Source organism: Tachypleus tridentatus, chromosome 9 (genome assembly GCF_004210375.1).
Source record: "Tachypleus tridentatus isolate NWPU-2018 chromosome 9, ASM421037v1, whole genome shotgun sequence".
Lineage (NCBI taxonomy): Eukaryota > Metazoa > Arthropoda > Merostomata > Xiphosura > Limulidae > Tachypleus > Tachypleus tridentatus.
In genome coordinates this window covers 137,647,043-137,673,971 of record NC_134833.1, presented here as the reverse complement: position 1 = coordinate 137,673,971, position 26,929 = coordinate 137,647,043, and the positions used below count along the sequence as shown (strand labels likewise).

Genomic DNA, 26,929 nt, shown 5'->3' with positions numbered 1-26,929 from the left:
TATTATTTAACCCAGCAGTCCGAGCAGTTATTTTTTACAATTTAAAGACAATAAAATAATTGTTGCCTTGAACTAAATGTCAGTATATTTGATCATCAGTGCTTCTCACTGTGAATATATATTTTGTTTTTTCCACTATAAACTAAGAAATTTGACAATTATCTTTTCTGAAATGCCTGAAATTCCATAAAGTGTTTATCTAGTAGCAAGTGTGATATATCAGTTATTGTCATGCATATACTGTTCTACAATTAGGTCACTATTTAACCATCTGTAACAAGTATTCTTATACTAGAGTTACAAAACACAATATTTTTACTTATTTTTAGATGAAGTGAATATTGAAATATATATTTCTTGAGACTAAATTATAGTACCCATATACAAGTAAATAACTAGGTAAACTATAAAGATATGCTTTACATTTGTTTTTAACCCTATCATCACAGGTATTCATCACTGCATGAAACAAGATTTTAGTGCTATACATTCAACATTTTATTGAACTACTTTCAGCTTATGTTATACCAATTAGAATAGCATAAACTCTTAGCCAATAATCCATATTTTAATAATATGCATGTTTTTGGTTTTAATTACACAAGGTAAAATTTAAAAAAAAAATACTGAATTTCCCCTAATGTAACATATATGTCATCTTCCCTATTTTATCTACCACCTCCCTAAAAATGTATAAAATTAAATGTAAATTATCTATAAAATCCAGATAATTCACATTTTTTTGTAATCTTTAATTTCAAGTGGTTACAGAGCTATTGAATAGAAAAACAGACTCTTCTTGCTACCACCTCTCACATGCTCAGATAAACCACATTTTTGTAATCATTAATCTTATTCAGTTACACAGTTATCACATAGAAAATTGGACACCCCTTGCCACACCTACATGTCACATCCTTTTTTCATAATTTGTTAATAGTTTTCTCTTACATTTAATTATATATTACCTAATAATCAGCAGAAAGTCTAGGATTTCATCTATTAAATGATGTATTATATAATGTTATGTTCATAACAGGTAAATGTCAATTTCACTCGGAGTACCTATGTTTTTCCCAATGGAAAGTTAACAACTAGTTTGGATGAATTTTTAATAACTTGTACAGTTAGAAAGTCAGAAAAATTTTGAGAGGTGAAGGAATTTGTCTACTTTTGCACATTTTTAATTTATATTATTGTTTGCTGCATTATTCAATTAAATAAAAAATTAAGTGCATTACTATAATTAGATTAAAAAATTGGGTTAACCCTTGTCAACAATCAAGGACAAAGAAAAGTAGATTGGTTAAGTATTCTTGTTTATTCTACATGTATAATTATAAAATTGACGTAAATGTAAAATAGGGATCCTTTCAGGTTAAATGTTTTGTTTTGAATTTCATGCAAAGCTACTCGAGAACTATCTGTGCTTTTAGGTTAGATAAAATAAATTATAATGATAGTATAATAAAAATGTTTCACGAGGCACACACAGAAGAAGCTAATAGCAGATCTTGGGTAACATAACTTGTTAACATAATGTGAGCTGCATATAGCCCTTGTGATTTACAACATACAGTGGCATGGAAAGTAGTTAAGATAGTTCAGAGGGCAATAAAAAAATAAAATTTAATTATAAACACACATATATATACACACACTGTTACAAAACCAGAGTTACTATAAAGTTTTACTACAAAGAAAATATTTGAAATGCTCTGGGGTTTTAGGAATTCCACAAAGGAAATACGAGATTTTTGAGATTAGTAGTTTTAATTTTAACAAAAATTACTTTACACATGGAATATTCAAAACAAATACTCTATAATATTCATGGACAAGTCTTTATCCCATTTTTATTAAACATACTTTACTAAAAATATGATATTGTAATATTAACTGAAAGACTCCCAGATTTTGTGAAGATACACAAACTGTATTGAAAGTTAGAAGTATTAAATCTAAAGAGACTTTAAATGAGCACAATAAGGTCACAGGGTCAGTCACATTGACCAAGCCCACATTAAGAGAGTTAAATAGATGTTTATTCTGATAAACATGAGTGAAAAAAAAGGTAAATAGCTCTATTATTAGAAGTACCTAAATAATTAATGAATATAAATATAAAAAACATATTGTGCATTATGGCTATGTTAAATGTGTGAGATAAATACCTTGTTTTTGCAGTAATACCATACTGACTGATTGGTGCTTGAAACTTAAAGTTACAAAACAATATGAAATTGAGACCTATTCTAAGAATAGCTGCTACAAAATCAATATAAAAGTACATTACATGAATGCTCATATTTTACTGAGTGCAGATTCCAGGGTTGAAAAAAAAAAAAGCAATAGGCAGTGTACAGGTTGCAGAAAGCAAACACTACATATTCCATATATTTTGTACCAGAATGGTTTTTAAATTTTTCTAAGTTTCAGTTCTGTAACACAATAAATTTAGATGAGATGATGTGCAAAATGTAGCTTCGCAATACTTTCTGTAGCATAGTCCAATCACAGAAGTTGCTGTTTCAGGGAACAGTTGTATTGTATTCTAACTTACCTTATGCAATAGAAGGCTGTCAGATGAAACAGATACAAGTCTTGTGACCAAATTAATATAGACCAGTCATTGAAAAAATGTGAATTCCAAATGGTTTTGGTTAAGAGAAACTAACTTCTGTGTTGAAAGGTCCAAGATGTGCTGTAAACTGATGTTTGTTAAGTATGTTCATTGTTATATCTTAATGTTAGTTTCCATTTCTAGTTTTATTTCATTTCAGTTTTATATTTTCAACTAAAAACTATGTAACATGAAATAAGTTTGCTTCTTCTTATCTATACATATTCTTCAATCAATTCTTTGCACTTTTCTTTATGCAGGGTAGTTTACCTGTGTGATATTATTCCTCTGAACCAGGAATATCAGAGGCTATTCAGAGCTGGTTGTACTCAATAAATTTTGTATGTCTCAGTTTTAATATTGATTTGCAATTTTTATCCATGCCTATCCTACAATGCTAAATTACTCAATATTTACTTCTGTGTATCAACAGCTTGGAGCAATAAGTATAAGATTATATATGCATGTGTGTGTAGCCACAAAGAAAGAAATTTTGCATCATATTAAATGAGCCCTGAGAGTATGAACCTGGGTAATATTACTTATACATGTGCATGCATATCTTTTAATTAGCTAAAGCTAACAAAAAACACACATAAAAGAAGTGTGACTGCCACAGCTCCAAGGGGGAAAAAAAGTAGACACCTGAAATTTTGCATCATACTGAGGGTGCCCACCTGGGTAATGTTTATCAATGCACAAATTTTTAATGAGGCAAACTAGTGAAAAAATGCAAAGAAAAAATGTGGTTCTTCATATTACAAACAGAAATCACATAAAGACAGACAAACAATACTCACGTGCTCACTTGTGTCACCACCACAGCTTCAAGAGGAAAGAACCTAAAAACCTGAAATTTTGCACCCATACTAAGTGGATTCTAAGGGTGTGCATCTGGGTATTACTATTCCACGTGCATGCTTGTGTGCTCATCGTATAATGCTGCAATGCAGCAAAAGAAACAGAAAAAAAAAGTGTGACCAATCCTACCATAGCTCCAATAAAGAACCTTGAAACCTGAAATTTTGCATCTATACTAAGTGGAATCCTGAGGGTGTGCACCTAGGTATTATTTATCTTATCCACATGCATGTATGCATGCTCATCCTCCTAATGAGGTAAGGCAGTGAAAAACCAGATAGAAAAGAAGTGGTTTCTTAGAGAAGAACTTCAGTCAACATTTATTTTAAATAAACAGTAATGCTATAATAAGCTGAATAATCAATCATTTATAATTTGGATAAAAATGAACCAGAAAGTCAATTGATTTGCTTACTTTTCTCCAGAAATTCTTAATCATTTCAAAATTGAATGATAGTAGTTTTGTCTTGTCTTGGCTAAAATATTATAAATTATAATTATTATTACAATAATTGTTATATGTTATTCCTGTTATTCATTTCACCAATATTACAGTTTCTCCCAAATAAGAAATTAGTGGTGAGCTATAAACTAACTCATACCGTGGTGCTGTGGTATTAAGTACATCACGAACACAAGCTTCCAACATCTGTGGGTCAACAGATATCTGGGCTCCTGTTAGCCCCATCTAGTGGAAGAATGATTAGGGAAAATTATATATTACATAACAATAAAAAAAAGTGGTAAAAGTGCCTAAAAAATATACAATAAAAATAATAACCAACTTTAAATATGCAAAAAAGCAGGTTACTTAATTACAGTTTTTAACAAATTCATAATAATTATTATTTAAACTTGGCATACAGATGTTATATGTAAAACAAGGGCATTAACTAGTATAAAATCACATTTTATAATCACTACTTCCTTAAGCTTTTCTGACACTTGCTAACAACTTACAAAAAGGCAAAATAATGTTTGCATAAGTAATGGTGATCAGAAGAGAAAATATCATTTGGATTCAAAATACTGAAACAATATGATTTGAAAACAGAATATACAAACATATATTCTTGCATTCTTACAGACAAACCTCTGTTTAATTTTTTCTTATAATTCTACCATGCATGTTACTAAACTAAGTTTGTATAAGAAAAAACTCATTTGCTTTAGTGCATCAAGATATCAGTTTCACCAGGCAAAACACGGTAACTGACAGTGAAAGTACTTATTTTATCTTACCTTGCTATTCCACCTAATAAAAGTTGAGAAATATTATAAACCAACTGGAAATCAACTAAGTTTGCTTGTTCTACCTTCATGGCTAATTTAATACAGATAAGTTGACATGTTGAAAGTTTTATTCAAGCTCCAAATAAGAGTTAAAATAAGTTATAAATTGAGCATAAAATCAATATGAAAGGTTTTTCTTTCATGGATCTAAGAAGTTTAACACCAAAGACCAAAGTTTATCTATGATCTAGTATGTGATAATGATTAACCAAATAAACTTAAGTCAAACATTAATCTTTAGTAGTAGGGATTTGAAATTCAATACCTAAGATTATCAGAGATTAAGCAAACTTTCATCCTTCTTTTGGATCAAATACTCATAAACCATCATGAGTTATATATTAGCCCATCAAGGATATCCCTTTCACCTCCCAACTATAACTATCCCTTACTGTTCAGGTATTCATCTAATTTTTTCTTGAACTCAGTCATATTCTCTGCCTCCACCACTCTTGAAATAGCTCATTCCTAAAGCCAATCACACTGTTTGAAAGTAATAATGTCTAAACTGCAGATGATTCCTACACTGCAACTGTGGTCCAGTCTGATCTAACTCCATTTATTACTAGCCTGTTCTTACTCTTCAGCCAGTTCTCTATTCAATTTAATAACACTTTCTTCACACTCACAGATTCAATTTCTGTGATGCATCTTAAATGTTTTCTGAAAATAAAGTAAACCAAATTCACAGTATTTCCTTCATCACTTTTTGCAGTAACATCCTGAAAGAATGTCAGATGATTTGTTAAACACTCTTTCTTAATGAAACTATGCTGGCTCTGACACTATATGAAACTGCTTTAAGTGACTCTGCAGTAATATGAAGGAAGGTAACTATATGTATGTAAACAAATGTAACACCCAGAACAGAACAGGAGACAAGCTATCAATGACTGTGTTGTCCAATCATAGGCAGCACGTATCAATAAATCCAATGAAAAAGAATTAAACATGGGAGGAAAATGAGTGCCAATCATACTGAACAATTCCTAAAAAAGTTACCCCAACAAAGGAAAGTGCAGCAGTGGAAAATGTTATTGCATCATCCAGTGTTTTCATGTTTTTCTTCAAAATCATCATATATTTTAAGACCCTAATGCATGTAGGTGCAAATGGGGTTTTATGGATGATGCAATACTGTTCAATTATTACACAAACTGTTATTTGACCATAAACAGAGGTTCTTACTGAGAATCAGTTTAGAAATCTATCATCAACTGTCATCCACAAAGCTTAAAAATGTATGGCAGAAAACTTCAGTGATAACTGTTACTGTGCACACCATCCAGTCTTTCAGCAAGATTACCAAGAAATCTTCCCCATCAATAGGAACATGAAAATGAGGCTCAACTAGACCAGAGTATGATAAATGGACTGAAGAAATGTGGAACAAAAGTTATCTTCTCAGATGAATCAAGGTTCAAACTGCATAACTATGATTAGAAGCACTTTGCATGACATCTATGTCAAAAAGTTTCATCCAGCATGTTTGAGTGTAACTATAATACATCCACAAGGTCAGGAACATGGGAGTGCATCTATGGATAGGGTGTGGGACCTCTGCATTTTATGAAAAGCACTGTCAATGTCAACAAGTACAATGAGTTCAAATTCTGGTTAAAGCCAACAATTATAATCACTTTGGTAAGGTCTGATCAGTTCATATTCCAGAATGACTCTGTTCCACAGGGCTAAAACAAATTGGTAATATTCATACACTGTATGCAGTAGCTGTAAAATAAGGAGGAAATTTCACTCTCATGTATTGAAAAGAGGTCTTAGGTTTTATTTTATTGCTTCAGGGATTTATCTTCATCATGGGACACTAAACTGACCATGCAACAGATCTCAACCCAATCTAAAACTGCTGGGAGGTTATGGATAATAAAATGTAAAAGAAACTAACAGGCACCTTAAAACTGTAGGAAGCCCTGATTTGTGCATGACATCAAGAATTCAACCCTGTCTGCATTCAGTCCCCTTTGCATTCTATGCTATGGTAATGTCAAGCAGTTATCAAAGCCAGAGGGGGAACAACCATATATTAAAACAAAAACTCTATGAATACTTTGTCAATTACATTAGTGGTATTATCATTAAATCTATGTTTTCTTCTTATTCAAATAATATTGTCATATTTCTTGATAATCTGACATATTGGTCATGAATCAGCTTATACCACACAATGTCCATTGCCATTTTATACCAGTTCTGATGCCTCCACAATACACAATTATAAAATTACAGGAACCAAGAAAAGTGTGAAAAAATTGGGTGATAAAATAATTTTTTCCATCACTGTAATTAAGTTCTGATCAGAAATAATAATAAGGCTAGCATATCAAATGTTTTTTATATTATTTGTTAAGTACAAAGTTTAATGGGAATGTTATTTGTTGTCATGAGAAAGGTTTATGTTTTATAATATATTGTAAACCATGGAAGCTAATCTGATAAACTTGTTTTCAACTGCTGTGAAGGTCAAACATTTATCAGTGTAGCATGCAGACACAAGTAGGGAGGTAATATGCTATTTCTAATGATTCAGTTTGTAGTGTTTGTAATCCATGAATACACTACGAGACAATTGTATTCCATGAGTGGTCTAGCGAAAGTTTCAAAGTATGTAAGTAGAGGTTTTACAATTTTGAATGCAGTTTCTTATACACAGAAGGGAGTTAATTTTTCAGTACATTTTTGAAAGATTTTGATGAAACGTGATTTCCAGGTAAACTGATTATTAACCTAGAAGTAAACTTGTTTGTGGAGGTGTTGGATATGTTGTACAGTTTGAGTGTGACTTTCTTTAATTATGGAAATTTCTTGTTTAAACTCTGGTAAAAACAATCACTAGTTTTCAGAAAATTGAGAACTATCTGTCATTTGTTACACCATTCTGCAATTCAATTAAGGAAAGTCTTAAACTATGCTAGATGTTAGGATGTAAGATGTGCTCCAAAAGATTAGGTTCTTTGCTAATGACAGCAGTAGCAATAATTTTTATGTGATATTACACTTTTCATTAGATTCTCTACACAGATTTAAAGTTATGACAAAACAGTGAGAAGTCTCAGTTTATCTAGAAAATACACAATCTTTTTAAAAATAATGTTTTATACATAGCTGTACTGCAAATGGAATTTAACTCAAACCTAGCATAGCTATAAACACAAAATTATATGAAAATATAAGATCAGAGTTTATGGTCAAGATGAGAAAATATTAATGACAAAAATTTTATGCGAACTGTAGAAAAAACGATTCAAAATTTGTGAAGTTGCATATTTACTACAACAAATAATATGGGCTGCTGTACTATGTTGGTGCACAACTAAAAACAACAACCCATATTTCTTGTAGCAGATATGAAACTCTTCAAACTTTACAAAAATTAAATGCTAAGTCACAATAGTTTATATAAAATTTTCATCAACATTATTTTCTCTTTTTGGCTACAAACTTTGATTGTATATCTTTGTTGCCTTTTTTTCACATTAGGTAAAAATTGCCACAATGGGCATAAATCTGAAACTCGGATATAGTTTGGAATAATTAGCATCAAACACCTATTCAATTTAGAGATATCAAAATTACATGCAAACTTCTTCAATAGTTCAGTGATTTATGTTTCAACTGCTTTATTTTCTCCACAACTATTTCACCCAAGTCATTTTCCAGTAGATATGTTCCTTGTACAATTTTATAGTGTAGATAAAGTGACATTATTAAATATGCAATTACATACCAGAAATACAGGCAATCACTCTCTGAGATGCATTTTGTTGTTTGAAGTTTCATGAAAAGTAGTGAGCAAAATTCCAGTGAGAACTTTTAAACAGTGGTGGTTTTGGGCTCATAACTTCCAGATTTTCATGTCTGATTTTTATAATGTTAAAAACAGGCAATTTTTAAAAATAGCTTAATGTGTGGTAGAAATTTCAGCAAGATCAAGTTAGCCAGTTTCTTTTTATAAACAAGTGCACAAATTTTTGAGAAATTTAGCATATTTGCTTACTTTTGCCCATATGATTTAAAATACTTGAGTTACTACTATAAACAAATCTGCTGTAAACTAGGGAAACAAACACCAGCTGTGTACTGAATTTAAAAGAAATTTATTAACGGGAAGTAATTTTTTTTATTATTATTTGCATTGGTGCAAAGGAGAAAACAGAATATCAGGTTAAGTTTGGCCTGCTGTAAAATGATCAAGGTTAAACTGTTTTGGAGAATTTGGTACAGAAGGTAAGTAAACCTACCACACAAAAAATAGAAGAGTTTTGATCAATGGAGATGATTATACTGATGGTTTAAAAACCCAGAGTTTTCACTCCTGTTAATAACATACTGGGCATTATGTGGTTTAGTTAATCTTTGTCAGCACGATACACACTACCCTCCAACTTGAAGCTTCATAACCACTACATGGATGTACACTGTAAAAACATTTTATACGTATTATGTGGTTGTACTGCAGAAGCAATGTTTTTTGTTTGTTTGTAATTCAGCACAAAGTGACACAATGGACTAACTGTGCTGTGCCCATCATGAGTATTGAAACCCAGTCTGCAGACATACTGCTGTGCTACTAGGGATGCAATGTTTCATAAGTGTTACATATCTGTCATGCAGAAGCAATGACACACAAGTACTACACAGTTTTTGTAAGTATTATGTAGCTGTATTGCTATATACAATTATTTAAGTCATTAAATTGTAGAATATAATAATTTCAAAATAAGTCCTTGAATTACCTGAGCACAAAAGTTATTAATAGCTTCAGCAGGATATCCTCGTCTTCTTAGTGCTGTTAGAGTGAAAAGGCGTGGGTCATCCCAGTCTCTAAAAACAAGAAACCAGAGATCTGGTTTATAAATTAGATTTAAAAATGTTTCTATTTGAGTCACAAATAACTACTCATAAAAGAAAAATGGTCTGCATGTAGGTTACTTCTGTAAAGACACTTAAACAATTACTTTTTTACAACTCACCTTACAATCCCTTCTGATATTAACTTAGCAATTTTTCGTTTGGAGACAACAGTATAATTCATGTTTAGTCGGCCATACTCCCACTGAACAGGGCAATATATGTCCAGTGCATTGCAAAGCCAGTAGTAAGAAGACCTCCTAATTCGAAAAGTAAAGTTTATCATAACAAAAAGAAATGTGGAAGATATTTATGAAAAGTGAATTTTTCACAAACCTTTGTTTACATTCAATAAAAAATACATATAAATTTCTGTTAATATTGTAAAACAGTCTTGCCCAATCTTTGTGTGTATACAAAGTTCAAAGAATCAATACAAGTAGTTTAATGTAACATTTTATTTTCTACTAGAAGATGGTTAAACATTAGATAATTGATAAATAAAAAATGACCTAACTGAAAACTAAAATGTCACTTATAATTATTCCAGGCTTGTATTAGGTATAAAATACATAGGTTATCAAATGTTGAAACAAAATTACTACTTTTACATTCATCAAGGAAAAAATAAGGCTTTTAGATTTTTATTACCCAAGAGTACAAAAACTCCAAAAAATGTTCTAAACATAATGAATTACCTGGATTGGAATTCCTTTGTGCACAGGGAGTGTGTAATGTGCTCTAAAGAATCACATAGACAGTGAGTAAAATCATATGTTGGGTAGATACACCTGAAGAGTGAACACAGATATACGTTTAGATTTTATTAACTTAATGTACAGATAAAATAAAGCACAAGTTTTAAAATGAAATTGAATATTTTAGAAGGGGTTTTAGCATAATGACATATCAATATTTCATTTACTTGTATTCACCAACAGATATTCCTTATAACCCTTTTATAACAGGCTTGATGTAATATACACAAGTTTGTATACATGTTTTCACGTGTTAAGCATTTATACTATAACTTTGGATGCACTGTGAGTATCTTTACAAAATTTGATAGACTTGTAGTAAAGATTACACATTTTTTTACATATAAAATCAATTTTTCAATGAAACATTTTTACTAAATATTTGTTTGTGAAAGTAGTGTCTGTTCTGAGTGCACAGTTATTTCACATTATGATTAAAAAAAACTGTTCTTCATCACAAAAATTTAAAATATCACTTGTGTAATTTTTAAAGTATCTTAAATACATTTCAAACATTTATTTTCAGTGAGACAAACTCGTAATGATCATGAGAGTATCAGGAAATAAATATAAATTATGCTTTTTTTCGTGCCAGAAATACTACGAATTATAATACAAAAATACAAATATTTTAGTCTAAGTAGCTTAAGTCTCATAACATATTTATATTTATTTTTAATTATACTGACCTGGCTATCATTACATAACATACATTGATGAGAAGCATGTGAACTCCAATAATATAAAACTGACCTTTAGTCTTTACAAAGTGACCCTATCTTGGCTGTGTTTCAGTGAACTAGTATTTTGTAATATATAGTCACATTTCAATTATTGTATTTTATGTATGCATATAGATTATTACTATTTAGAAATAATTTATTGATTGGTTGTTGTTTGATTTAGTGTTTTATGGCACAAAGCAGCTAGGCTAACTGCGCCAAATGTCTGGTAAAAAGGTAAAAATAAATTAATTGTAGTAAAATACATAAAAGGAAATGAAGGTAAAATAATTTATTGAATTATTTTTTCTTAAAATATAGAAAAATAGATAAAGAAGCAAAGCAAACAATTCTCTTCTAGCTATGACCTTTGAAATCAGTTAAGCTTTTTAAAATTTCAAATCTGGAGGATATGAACATTTTTTTTAGGTTTCATATATACAGTTGAATAACAAAAACAAACTAGTATATCTATATCATAGGATTCCACTATAATTTATCAAGCTCAGTGACTAAATTGTAGTTAGGTCTAAAAAATATGAAACATTGAACAGACTAAATAAAGCCACAACCTACCTCCTTGAAATCTTGGTGCAAAAGAACGTGGTAGCCTTTTAACAAATTAAAATGGATGAGAAAAAACACTAGGGTGACATTCTAAGCTGTTGATTGGTTATTCACATTATATATTAAAGTATATTTATATAATGGACTGTTTCAAAAAATGTAAAGAGGTGAACAGGGCCACTGTGTTTGATTCAATACATAAATCATATCTCAGCAAAATAAAAAGATATGAGGTTTTTTATTTTATATTCTAGTTTGTTAACATTGGTAATTTGAGTTCTTAGTTTGTTTCTACGTCCTTAAAACAAAATAAAATTATTACAAAAAACAATGTCAGTAACTAGCAGTTTTGAAATAAATTTTTTGATCAACTAAAGATACAATTGTGTTATAACATTAAATTCAGAGCCTATATTCTCAGAATCAACAATAAAATAAAAAAGTGAAACAGATATCGTATTTTACCGAGACTGAAAAGCAACACACATTTTTCTTCATTTTAGTACTACTCACCAAGTTTTCCCTGTTCGATGATGGGCAACAAATTTAATTCTATATGCTACAGGATCCTGCTTTCCTTCTTCAAGAGTCACCTTCATTCGAAGGGTGGCTTCTCCTTCAGCCAACTTTCCTTTCCTCATGTCCTAAAATACAAAAAGCTCAATAAAAGAAAACATTTATATCATATAAAAAATATAATTAAGGTATAAGATTTTAAACATTCTGCTGAATTAATACCCTGTATATTAAGGAAAAATTATCACTGGTTAGTTAGAGAAAATATTCACATTATATGTGACAATAACTTTGTTTTTTAAGACGTTGTACCAAACACATAAACATGGAGTGGTTGAGAAAGTTTGTTTGAATCCTATATTTTTGCAAGGTAAAAAAATTCTGCCACTAAGTTCATGTACAGCAACTGCTTTCAACCAGTTAAATAATTACCTGAGGTGTATATAAATCAAAGAAAGACCAAGTGCTTTTGCTTCAATACATAATTACTATGACACTGCTGTTAACACGGAAACTGTGTGTAAGTTATTTATGGAAAAACACCCCTGAAGAATGGAGCACACTACCATGCAATTTCAGTAGTGTGTACATATATACGTACAATAGCCAATGACTGAAATAGCTGGTGTCATATTGTTTTAGAGTTGTTTAAATTAGTAATATAATTTAACAATTAATAACTACTTTACATGTAGATAATACAATACTTTACTGTAATAAAACATACATATATATACTAATTTAAGTGTTACAAAACAATGATTTGTTGACTTTTCTTTGGATATTTGTGGAATTTAAGTGAACAACAATGAAATTGTTTAAACATATTCCACACAAAATTGCTTCCTGATTTAATTCACAGAAACCACTTTTTACAAGATTTTATGACAGTTGGAATGCCCCCACACCCCAGTAGCATTAGCATACTTTACTTGCTGATCATGCTTATCACAGTATGTGTTGGCTTTTGATCTCATGAATTAGAACTGTCTCTTTCAAACATTTAGCATATGGGCCTGTGTATTGAGGTGAACTTCAACTGTTACAAAGACACCACACTTTGCTTACTATGGATGGGATATTACACATTGCACATCTTCCTAGGTGGGACTGGTATCTCAAGTTGATCTGTATTCATTTGTTTTCCATTGCCATAAGCAGCCTGTTACTATGACTCATACTGTCAGCAGTATCAGTTAATCACAAATTCTCATGATTTTCATGACTGACAGATTTGCAAGTGATAAAGGTTTAGTCATACAATACAGTTAATACTGCAAAGTGACCATTAAATTTGTTTGAGTAAATGGAATTGTTCCAAAAGATAAAATATAAGTAAGAGAAAGAATAAGGATAGATGGAAGTGTTTATTATGATAAACTTAAAAACTGACCACATTATTCTGAAGTCTAAACAATAATGTCAGTCTTTAAAATACAAGTAGAAGTGATGTTTAACGAGTTAATTAAGTGATATAACTAAAATTAATGAAAAATGAGTTAGAAAAGCACTAGCAGTTGTATGTCAGCTGAAGTGGAATGAATGAAGTTACTGATGACAGTACAGTGAGGATAGGGAACCAGGCTGTCATCAAGTATAAAGAAGATCTCCATCTTGGAAACTTTCAGTTCTCAATTTGAACACACATAAATGATTTGAGTGTATGAATATTATGTGCTGGATAAGGCTGTTACACACCCTTCTTAAAAAGGATAAATGTTTGATACCCGCACATTATTTATGAAGTTCCAAATAATGTCAAAATGTTTCAATACATGCTATTCTACTGGAACTTTAAATGGGATGTCACTGTCACATGACCCAATGATGTGTGCATATTTAAATAATTTTAATGTAACATTCAACCCTCTGTGGAACATACAATATAAAATCAACAATATAAAAAATAGTTCTTTTGTTAACCACAAAATTCATATATACCTCAAACAGCTGTAAGCTTTCTTCTACTGGTCTGTTTCTCCAGGGTGAAGGAGGTGAATTAAAACCCTTCAAGTCCTCATGTTTCTGATGGCATACATAGGCCATGTCTTTTCTTATTAGTTCCTTAGCAAATTTGTAAAGTTCTTGAAAATAATCTGAAGAGTGGGTGATCTTGTAAGGTTTGTAACCTAACATAGTTGAAAATGACCATTATACTGCAACTTTAAAATAGATATAAAACAAACATACATAAAATGTCTAGAATGCAATTGTCACAACAGTGAAACATGTCAAAAGACAGTATTAACCACTCCAGCCATATGTGGTCTTTTGCAGATACTTTAGAATTATAATCAAATTCTTTATAATGTACTGATTCCAACTTATAATGAAAAGAATAAGTAAATGAAAGAAATATACCCAGCCATTCTACAGCATCTTGTATTCCTTTGAAAAAACGTTCTTCTTCTTTCTCTGGATTTGTATCATCATATCGAAGAAAACAAATTCCACCATGAGCTTGGGCATACCCAAAATTAATGTTAATGGCCTTAGCATGACCTATGTGAAGAATGCCATTAGGTTCAGGAGGAAATCGTGTTCTGACCTGTACAAATAATGTTACAGTGATTATTATCATCAAAATATTTATCTTTAATACAGATCACTTATTATTTTAATTTCTCTTACGTCTCACCAACCTGGCCTCCTGTTATCTGCAAGTGTTCCTTTAAAAGATTCATAGTATTTTCAGTGATAACGTAGCCGTCCGTTTTATAGTTTTCTCCGGGCTTATGAAAGTTCACTTTGGTTTTCATGAGTTCTGCTATTGTTTTAGCACCAAAAGGCTGTATCAACTCTATTATAAAGAACAATAGCTTATTATTAATAATAATTTCCATATACTAATTAGTTGTGCATCCTTTATACAACAAAATAAAATAACCAATACTTAGCAACTAGTGACTGACTCAGTCAAGTAATTCATGTCAGTGAATATAAGAATATTAATACATTATTCTCTTTTAAACTTTGCTCTATAAAATGTATGATATATATTACAGCTTCCACAAATTATACAATGATTGCTTTTTCTTCATAAAGATAAGTTTTCTAATTTTTATAAATCAGCCATATTTTTTATACATTTTTGAAACAGATAGCCTATGATCTTACCATCTTTACTGTGACTCTCTCCATTTATCATAGGGATTTGTTTTGGTTTTGCCTGTTCTTTACCTTTATTGGCCTAAGATAAAAATCTCTAGCTCAGTTTTTAACACTAATAAAACATAATGAGATTATAACAATAAATTGGAAATTTTAATCCTTCTTTTAAGTTTATAGTTAGTATACATTTATCTTAAAGATGCCAGATATCATTTACAAGATAAGACTATTTTTTAGAGCAAAAGCTTTTAAAAATAAACAAAGTGCAATATTTGCATCAAATATTCATGAATTCGATTTGTACAAATACCATGTCATAATTGAGAATTTAAAGAAAATTTCAACAAATAACATGTTCCCAAAACCTGAAAAGTCTCCATTTGCAAAGTTTCAAACAAATGTTCAAACTTTTTTTATGCAATATTACTGCTATTGGTTCATAGATGTTTGTCATGATGTGAGACTTTTTAGTGGAGGTATTATAAATTATTGTTTGTGAATATTTTATGATTGTTTTGATTTGTTTATAACAAGAGTTGGAAGCAATTATTTTCAAGCAAATATTATGACAAGTTTAGTCGTGTAACTCAGTAATAGTCATACATTATGTTTGTAACTCATTGGTGTCTAGGATACAGTAAGCAGATGATTAAGTACTAAACATATAAACACTGAGATGATTGGGAAAAGTAGACAAAGACAGACTAGAGGAGAAACAAAGTCATGTAAAATAGATGTTTGGACAGAAAAGGAAGAACTAATGGTTGATATATATTAGAATGAAACTAATTGTGTTGAAAGATAATAGTTTATTTCATCAATGAGAATTATAAAGTAATTTAACCTGCCTTTGATAAAATGTAAATGTTTATTGAAAGTAGATCTAAATACAAGCAGATGATTTTAGAAGTAAAAGATATAATGTGAAAACTTGACAAAGTCTAAGTGAACTATGCTCAGATAATTTGGGGATAGTAACAGAAAAATAGTTTGGCTTTTGAAATGAAATTCAAAAGCATTTGAATAGTCGTAAGTGGTCTTTAGATAACAAGAGAACTACATAGTCCATGAAGACGATAAACCCACTTGAAGTAAAAATATATCTCAGGAAGGTTGGTATGGGTATTAACACTTTTACTGATAAAGCAGAGAACATTTCGACCTTCTTATGTTATCCTCAGGTTAACAAAAAGTTAAAAGCCCTGAGATATATCAGAACTACATAGTGTTTATGATATGCCTGTGATCATTAAAACTGTTATCCATAGGTTTAACTAGTTCTAAATATATATATATATAATTTTGAAAACAAGTGAAGTGCTGTTTATTTTGAACGTACCAACAAAATGCCACAGACACCTACTGTACAGTAGTCTTAAACCCAACAAGAACACAGTATATATTTATATTATTAAAAAATACAAGTAAAAGCCTTTAAATGACAATCAGCAAACACAACATAACATTTGACAATGTTATTTCTTGGGTATCACACTAAGAAATGTGTGCTTCATCCACTTGCAGTTCATGCTAATTTGTTTACTTTATGTTCTAAAAGTTCATATTAAAGTTTTAAATTTTACACTTCACTCAATCTCTGTGATACATTTTCAACCTAGAATATTTAACTGTACAGCTAAAACTATCTGGAGAATTATTGGTGTTTGGTCTTGAAGCAAGTAACTTGTATATTGTAACATGTATTTTATTTGCTAACCTGTAATGCTACTGTGATCTGAGATACCATTGTCTAAATTCTTATCCTCAAGAGACAAGGAACTATTTATGTTGAACAGAAAGTAATGAAAGGCTTCCCTACTTAACAGAAACAGATCACCTTAATTTACAACAAATGCATGCAAAGACCATTATATACTAAAAGAATATACTTTTTACAGTTATGGGATTACATCAATTTTTGAACAACAATTGCAGAGAACTAGGTAAAACTAACTAGAAGGTTCTTCAAACAGGACATACTGAATGATAAAAAAAAGATGAGGGTGATATTAAAAGAATTATCTTTATACATGTTTTTATATCAGTTTGGGTTTCTTATCCTTTAGTGACATGATTCTTTACTTAAGTTCTAATTTATTATCTTTATACATGTTTTTATATCAGTTTGGGTTTCTTATCCTCTAGTGACAATTCTTTACTTAAGTTCTAATTTATTATCTTTATACATGTTTTTGTATCAGTTTGGGTTTCTTATCCTTTAGTGACATGATTCTTTACTTAAGTTCTAATTTATTATCTTTATACATGTTTTTATATCAGTTTGGGTTTCTTATCCTCTAGTGACAATTCTTTACTTAAGTTCTAATTTATTATCTTTATACATGTTTTTGTATCAGTTTGGATTTCTTATCCTCTAGTGACATAATTCTTTACTTAAGTTCTAATTTATTATCTTTATACATGTTTTTATATCAGTTTGGATTTCTTATCCTCTAGTGACATAATTCTTTACTTAAGTTCTAATTTATTATCTTTATACATGTTTTTATATCAGTTTGGGTTTCTTATCCTTTAGTGACATGATTCTTTACTTAAGTTCTAATTTTTTATCTTTATACATGTTTTTATATCAGTTTGGGTTTCTTATCCTTTAGTGACATAATTCTTTACTTAAGTTCTAATTTATCATCTTTATACATGTTTTTGTATCAGTTTGGGTTTCTTATCCTTTAGTGACATTATTCTTTACTTAAGTTCTAATTTATTATCTTTATACATGTTTTTATATCAGTTTAGGTTTATCCTTTAGTGACATGATTCTTTACTTAAATTCTAATTTATTATCTTTATACATGTTTTTATCAGTTTTGGTTTCTTATCCTATAGTGACACGATTCTTTACTTAAGTTCTAATTTATTCTAAAATTAACTGTCTTTCGAAATTTCTAGGGTTAGAAACAGATATTCTAAATGTCTTTTGATTAAACTAAATTTAAACACTGACCTTTGACATCTACTTATCATTCAAAGCCTACTTTCTAAGACAAAATTGTATTTGACCACTGACTTCAAACATAGTCTTTTAATGTTTTTTTGTTGTGAAATACAAACTCCAACAAAACTAACATTAACAACTGTTATGGTGTGGATATCTTTGAAGGTGAAGTTTAATTATGATCAATCATACATGTAAAAATACAATAGTATTACGCTCATTGTATTTCTTTTTAAAGATTACATTTTTTATTCAGCTCCTTATGACTGCCAAGAACCATCTACTAGTACTTTAACCATAATATGTTCACCATATCCATTGCTGACAGACATAAATCAGGCCTGTTGGGATGCAATTAAAATTACCATTTGCAGTTGTTCTGTGATGGATACATTATTTTGTTTGTTGCTATTTGAATTTATTTCTGTGCAACTATATTAGATTTTATACATGTGTATCTAGACACATACATACACATCTTTATAGGTATCTCTGTATTTTAATAAATCGCACGTGAGGAGGTTAATCCATAGCGAGAGCCAAGAGTTTAGGGTTCCACTGAAATAATTGATTTTTTCAATCTTTTCTTCATTATGTGCATTTCACTTTCATTCCTATGTTGTAATAAAAACTTTATAATCAGCTATGCGTATGTTATACCTGATCATATATCTGAAAATAAACAAACTTTCCATATAATAGATATCATTGGTTAGGTTAACTGTTATTTCAAAGAGGAAGAAAACTTTTAATTACGTGAAATATTTTAAGTTAAGCTTTCAATATCAGAAGTTAACACAAAATATAAATAATGTGAATAATTATATGGAATACCAAATAAAGAGAAGATTCATTTGTATCTTAGAACAAGTGGTATGAGTAATAACACTTATTGATATGCAGAGAACAACATTTTGACCTTCTTAGGTCATCTTCAGGTTAACAAAGAGTTGCAAACTCTTTGTTCCGAGATACATTTTTATATCAAGTGGGTTTCTTATCATCAAGAAGATTAGTTTTTCAAATTAGTGTGTTAGCACAAGAAAATATTTACAATACTCTATTTTTTATGTACATGAAGTTAAACTAAAAAGTGATAAGGGTGAGGCCTAAATGGAAATACCTTTGGTTTCTCCTTGTCTTTTGCTGTTTTTGGTCCCAATAAATCCAAAACCTGCACATCTACTTCATTCTTCACTGACTTTCCATCTGCAAACTTTAGTTTCTCCCTTGCTTCTCCTATAAATTTGTATCAGTAAACTTACTACTACAGATTATTGTACAAGTTTACTTACTTGACACACAGTACAACTTGAGGGGGAAAAAAGTATAGAATTAAAATTTTGCACAAGAATTTGCTTGACTATTAAATATAAAGCTGCATAAAGGGACTATCTGTGGAGTTCAAACTACTTTAACATTTTAAATATTGAAGTTTACTACTGAACTACCAGAGTGGGTTACACAAGATAATTTTTATATGAACACCAGACTTGGAGTATATATATATATATATATATTTTTTTTTTCACACACAAATGTAAGAACATATACTGTAAGATGGTAGATAAAAAAAACAGAATATTTTTTCTCCATTAGTTTCTTGGGTTATTAAACAACACAATATACACTTACATAATTAGAAAATGTGAGCACTAACCAGAAATATCTACTAATTTTAAAAGTCACACAACATTTTTATTGACATCACAAGTGAACACTCAGATGATACATACAACTGAAGACAAAATTTCACAATAATTTACATTTTAAAAATATTTCAGATGATAACCATCACTAATTTAAACCAGCTCAAGTGCTGTTTAGGCACTTTTGTTTAAAGGCTGGATATTCTCTTCAAGTACATTTTTGGGATCTCTTATGAATTATTGATGACATAAGTATATTATTTAATTTTACATACCTAAACAAAATATACAGAAAACATTTACAAAATAAATAATCCTTCATTACATCTTAAAAATTGTGTTTGTTGTGCCATCACTAAAAAGTTTCATTATCAAAAATTCAACAGCATAGACATTAGTCATGATAGCTGAGCTTAGTATATGACAGCAAAATATTCTGACACAAATCCTTATTCATTAAATATTATTATATTTATTGTGTTTAAAAATGTAGATAAATATAAAAACTATTTATTCCATATCAATAGATCTCGACCAAGAATACTGTTACCAAGTTTGACCTGATTGTGACAAGCCAATTTATAAATTACTGATAGATCTCTATCAGTTTTTGCTGCAATTTTTATGGTTTGCAGTGAATAATACAATTAGCAAAAGAAAGGTGATAAGGATATAAATCAAGTTAATAATGACTGTACATGTAAATCAGAACTTGATTAAACAATAAAAAGCAGTGAACTTCTAAGATAAAGGAAGTATTTTTAATGTATTTTTCAAACTAAATACTGACAGTTTTACAACAAAAATTATAGCAAAATAAATACAACTGATTACCTTCTCTCTAAGGTTTGTGGAATTTAGTCTAGTACTTTCACTATAATAATATGAAGAAAAAGAATCAAAAGATGTTAGACACCCCTCCTAGGCCTAGAACGGGTAGAATACGCACAAGTTTTTACTGTCATAATACCTGCTGAAAACAATTAGAAATTTATCTTCAGCTAAAGATCTGTTAAATACATAAGACTAACCAATCATTTTTCCCATATTAAACTGATAACGATTTTGTAACAATTCTTCTTTATTCTTAGCAATCACTTCTTCCACCACCTTCTCTATCTCCTCTGGTGTTATTACCACTCCTACACCTGAAGATGCCTCAAATTTTGCTACATCAAGAGGATCAGCTGGATGAGACAACAAGTAATCCAAGGCAGCTAAAAACAACAACATGCATATGAACAACAACATATTGGTTCTAATAAATGCTCATTTAACAAAAGGGCTAAGTAACACAGTTTTCTTCAATATTTATAAAATTAATATATTTTAATTGATCACAGATGTGTAAGGCTTAATTAATAAATTCTAAACAAAACTTTATTAATGTTTACTAGCAACAACAAAAAATTTCAACATAGTACCTCTACAAAAATAAAAACTATTTGTACTATGGTTTTATATTTTTACTGTTTAAATTACCTGAGAGTTTCAGCTCTGAATCTAGTTTGCTAGTGGTGATGTACTCAATCAGCAATGGTATTCGGTGTTTGATCTGGGTTTTCACTTTACTGGCAGTGTGATAAAGCAAGTTACCCATTGGCTTAGGTATATCTTTCTTAGTATACTTTTCTGCCTACACATAAAATTGTAAATATATCTTATATTTTATCAAATATTAAAATCCTCTTAGTTTCATATAAGCATTGCCATTTGTAGAAAGTTTGTTGTTGTTTTTTTCTCTTTTAACATTGTAAGGTTAGACCTCATTTTGTTCTAAATACTATAACCTCAAATTCTGCAGACTACAAGATACTGGAATGCTTAGTTTGCATATCAGAGAGGTATGCAATCATTAACTTATATGTTAACTAAGTCAGAACAGAAACTGATAATTACTGTTAAATACAAGCCAGAAGTACAACAAATTCTATGTTGTCGATTTATTTGTTTTAGGATAAATTGTAAACATTTTAATAAACCAATTTTTGGACACTCCAACTTTGTACTAATTACTTCTTTGGTACTTCGTATTTTACACAACCAATATACGGTTTACTTTATTTCTAAGTTGTAGCAATTATTTAACACGAAGCAATTACAGAAATCAAGAATTTGAGGTTAAACTACTAAATATAACTTTATTATGGCATATGACTACAAAAGTACAATTATATAATGATTTACATGCCAATATTTACAATACATACATAATTATTTATTAACAATATTTCAAGAACAGAATAGTAACAGTATTACGAATCCATGAATAAGATTAATAATATACTACTCGGAGAATCATTAAAAGCAATTTTACTTATATACAAGATCATTTTCACCTCAGCAATTGTTTCGAATAACGTTTTCGATAGGCTTTCATTTTTTAACGTCTCTTTTGCTTTTACTTCACTGAGTCCAATACTCATAAATTTTGCCACGGTGTCTTCCATCGCACTCATGCCGAATGAAAGTAACTGGTTTTACAACGACATCTATGGGAAGTATCCAAACAAAGAATTATAAAAATGGATAGTCTTACATGGGTAAAATAGAGTAATATGTTAAAAAATATTATCGTGTTCATTTTCAACTAATAAAGTTTAACAAAATATTATGACACCGATATTTTAAATAATCAATGATATCAATAATATAACATGAACTTTGACCAGTTTCACTGGACTCTGGTTACGAAAGGTAGTTTATTTCAACAATACTGTTTACTCCACTCTTGTGGTATTTTCCATTACACGGATTTCTCGCAAAGTAATATGTTGCGTTCGCCGGAAGGTCTGACGAATATCATTCCACCATATGGGTATTGTTATTCTACAAACTCAGACATATTTAATAAACAAGAAAGAAAAGTACATAGAATTCAGAAAACAAAATATATACATATTTATCTAGCAACCATTGTACAGACATAGTGCACAAAATAGGGGAAGGTTTTGTTGCGGTTGTGTTAAAAAGGCAAGAGAAATAGTATAAATAGAAACCTTTTATAGTTTTCTCTAACTAATTTAGAGACCCCCATCCTCTCTACGTGTGGCAAAAATAAAAGAAAGTTAAAGCTAAACTAAAACAAAAACAACCCCTCATTGTTATATAGTCATCAGAATTTAAATACAAAACAGAAGTTATACGTAAATTAAAGCTGACTAAATTTCTAAGAAAAATTACTTCAATAATGCCTCAGAGAAACATCAAACTCCCTGCCTAACAGTGTAGAACCCAGCTATGTATACTGAAATAAAATGTAAACAAAGCCAGGTTGATCATGGCATGCACCTTGTACACGATCTGTAAGTACATACGCACAAAAAGACGATGGAGACTTATACGATTCACCAACAAAAAAGAGAGCCATTTATTTCAGAACATCACAAGTGAAATCATGAACATCTTTCTGGCATAAAAACATGCTTAATGACCAATTATTGAATCTTAGGCCCACATACAGCTACGGTAAGGAAAAGTTGAGTTAGGAAATTGAGTAATTTCCTGTCGCCAAACTGAACTGAAATAAAATATAAATTTGGCAAAATTTTCATAATAACTAAAGGGTTAGCAAATACACGGCATCAACCTGTACTACAATCCAATGAGCACTTGCCTTTGTTCTATTTTGGTTTTGTGACTGAATTGAATTTTTATAATTGTGTGTATTTTTATGTAACTGTGAATCTATCATTGTCCAGTCCTTTTCTTAAATGATCCCACATCTAGATTAAAGAGATTGTTATACTCTGTAGTCTGAGATTCACCAAACCTCCAGGACTAAATAATCGCTTTACGTTTTACTGGGAATAAAATATCCTTCATATGTTTTAAAGATATGCATTGATGTCAACTTGAAATTATTGCCAAGAAAAAAAAAAGTTTTGTAAACTTATATTTTTCCATTTTTTTATTTGCTGTGACCAATTCTCACATATCTTACTATTGTGTCTTCTACTGTGTCCTTGTCGAATAAATAATATTGGAAATAACTGTGGATATTAAATGTACCAGAATATGGTCATGCATTTTTACTTTACACTGTAATTGTTTGTATTTCAGTTAGTCAAAAAATAGAATCATATTACAAAAAACCTGTGGCAAGCTCTCTGTTTTAATAGGAATTGTACATGAGACTAACAAAGAAGTATAGAACTGGTACTGTTAATAACAGAAATCGCCGAAATAGAAAAACAAAACTCCCCAAAAGGTGAATTTATGTTTCTTATGACATCGTATCTACGAGACAGACGATGGTCGAGTACAGGTAACGTTCAATAACCTTGTTGTAAATACGTGTGTGAACTGAGATTTACACGAAGTGGTCTCGGTATATGTATATAACTCTTAGAAAGCTACCGATGAGAAGTAACCAAACTAAGATACTGAAATGGAAATTGTACCAAAAGCAATAGAATGAGTAAATGTAGAGATGTGTGTTCTTTACAGATGAACTTCAAATCAAACTGTTTGGATGCATAGTCAATTACAGTTTGTTTGACACCAGATAGCGCAGATAGCTAGCCCTCCCTAAATTAGCAGTGTAAAACTAGAGAGAATGTAGTTAGTCATCACCAACCACCGTTAACTCTTAGGCTACTCTTTTACCAACGAATAGTGAGATTGACCGTCACATTATAACGCCCCCACGGCTGAAAGGGCAAGCATATTTGGTGTGAATGGGATTCGAACTTGCAACCCTTGGATTACGAGTCGAGTGCCTTAACCACCTGGCCATGCCGAGCCAAGTATGAAAAGAAATACAAATAATATTCCACAATAACAGATTGATAAGCTGTGTGGTAGTAAGAAAACAATTGTAATTCTGTGTGTAAAGCAAAATGCTCACACACACACACACAAACGCCACTGCATTACTACAAGCTAATTGTTTTTGTATTTTCAGTAATAATGTTTTGTATCATTACTAATTTCGCAATTTTGATGTTTGTTTCTACACCATGTGTATTATTTGTGTGCTTTTCATAATTATTTACATTGCTGTATTTCAACAAAAAAAATCTAATTTTTTTGGAAGGTACACTTTACGTTGTCATATTAAAGCAAAGTAGGTACGCATCTTTAAAAGAAGTTGCCCAGTTGAAGATAGAACTTGAATAACTTAAACTTATAGATAAGAAACAAACTAAAACCACCATTATTAAATTATGGAGGACTCGTCAGATGGAGTAGTATGGGAACATCAGCTTCACTCTGATGGAAATCAAGAAGAACTGAGTTAATTAACTAGAGAGCTGTTTACTAAGAATGGAAGTAGTAAGTGCCTCAAGTGCAATTTAAAAGAAAATACTGTCAGGAACTGCACATGAAACTTCCAGGATATGCAGAAGCATTGGAATTATTGCCGCGACTATAATGTATCAACATATAAAATGTAGGGAAGCATGGCCTTAGAATGAGTCCTGTCACATAAGAAGCTCAAAGGAACAATATAGACCTAGCAAGATATCAGAAAACAAGAATTAGCTAAATTTGAAATTCAACTGAGAATACTTTATCTGTCACAGATGAAATAAGTTGCTGTTAAACACATAGTTAAACAATGAACTATTTGCGCTGTATCTACCACCGGAATCAAAACCTCATTTTGGGTTTAACCACACACAGTTATTTTTGTGCCTTTGGAGGGAGCAACGGAGATAAGAAGTTTGTTTGTTAAAGAAACCGATTGATCTGTTGATGGGAATCTTGCAGCATGTTGAATGATACTGGTCCTTAAGCTTCGATTGTTTGATATGATATAATAATGAAAGATGGGATATAGGTTCCAGTAATTAAGAAAGAAGGTGGATTTGTGCAGATGTCAAGTGGTCATAAAGAAAGAGGGAAGATATATCTCACCTACACTGTGAGAATTTTTCTAAATAGCATGATGTGTGAGTAATTGGTGTCAAGCAAGAGTGCATATGAGGAATGGACTTCGTGTAAAAAGAGTTGGATGTGAGGTTAGATTTGCTACAAATACTCTTGGTTCCTGACTAAGACATCTCTGTGCTCAATACTAAAATTATTCAAGAGCTTTAACTTTCAGTAACATCAAAGAAAGTAGCTATTATATCACTATGAAGTAAACTACTCACATCAGGAATTATTAGGAACAGTTTTAGGTCTAGTGACTGAGGCATAGTAGAATCAAACACTCTAGTTTGACCTAAGGGGTTATTGGTTCGAATATTTCTTATGGGTCTGAAGAATAAGAGGGCATTAAGGGCATAAAAACAACAAATCATGAGATACAAGTCAGAGAGCAGTCTGGGATCATGCAAAGTCAATCGATAAGTTATTGGACCATTCTGTAAAATAATGTGTTATGGAGTTACAATTACATATTTATTTCAATATCGATGTTTGATTTATTTAAAAATATTTTTAGAAATGTAGGTAATTTATACTGTTAAATGTGTACTGCGAAATTTCCGCCTATTCACTAAAGTTGTAGAAGATTCTAGAGTGTAAGAATCAAATATGTACGATGTGTGTAAACTGTAAGTGATTGCCAGTATTGTTGCTAACTGAAATTTCAAAAACCTTACCTAACTTTTACAAATCGACGACAAGAGACAATATGTACTGCTTATTTGTTACAGTTGGTATACTATGAACCTCAGAAGCTATAATTGTGATTAACACTTATTAATCAGGAAACTACAGATATTTAACACGAACGCTTATAGGTTACGAACATTAATAACCGTTTAACCTCAGTGAAATGCTAGCTATCTACCTGTTAAGTGAATTGTGCCGATATCAACCTGAAATTAATTTGCTCGTCGTGAACCGTCGATAAAATATTCAGTTCCAGATTAGGTAGAATACTCAATATTGTTTGTTTGTAAAACTTGTTTGTGTAAGTCATTATTTGTAATAACCGTTATTATAAATTGTATTATTTTTTGTATATTAAAATATATTTGTGTTAAGAAAAAAACTGCGTGTATCTATCCTGTTCATAAACGTAATAAATTTGGTACGTCAACATTTAG

At 30.4% G+C, this 26,929-nt stretch overlaps 1 protein-coding gene across 1 annotated transcript in view; it reads right to left on the bottom strand.

Moving 5' to 3' along the window:
- Window positions 1-22,424, bottom strand: part of GlnRS (Glutaminyl-tRNA synthetase) — a 28,328-nt gene extending 5,904 nt beyond the window's left edge. The window contains exons 1-13 of the mRNA XM_076457488.1: window positions 22,265-22,424; window positions 21,408-21,561; window positions 20,957-21,142; window positions 19,400-19,515; window positions 15,327-15,399; window positions 14,852-15,009; window positions 14,571-14,757; window positions 14,151-14,338; window positions 12,207-12,337; window positions 10,345-10,437; window positions 9,769-9,906; window positions 9,532-9,619; window positions 4,087-4,172 (exon numbers count right to left, since the gene is read on the bottom strand). Coding sequence (XP_076313603.1) covers window positions 4,087-4,172; window positions 9,532-9,619; window positions 9,769-9,906; window positions 10,345-10,437; window positions 12,207-12,337; window positions 14,151-14,338; window positions 14,571-14,757; window positions 14,852-15,009; window positions 15,327-15,399; window positions 19,400-19,515; window positions 20,957-21,142; window positions 21,408-21,561; window positions 22,265-22,384 — 1,718 coding nt within the window. The 5' untranslated portion in view covers window positions 22,385-22,424. The remainder of the gene's footprint in view (window positions 1-4,086; window positions 4,173-9,531; window positions 9,620-9,768; window positions 9,907-10,344; window positions 10,438-12,206; window positions 12,338-14,150; window positions 14,339-14,570; window positions 14,758-14,851; window positions 15,010-15,326; window positions 15,400-19,399; window positions 19,516-20,956; window positions 21,143-21,407; window positions 21,562-22,264) is intronic.
- Window positions 22,425-26,929: the final 4,505 nt, after the last annotated feature.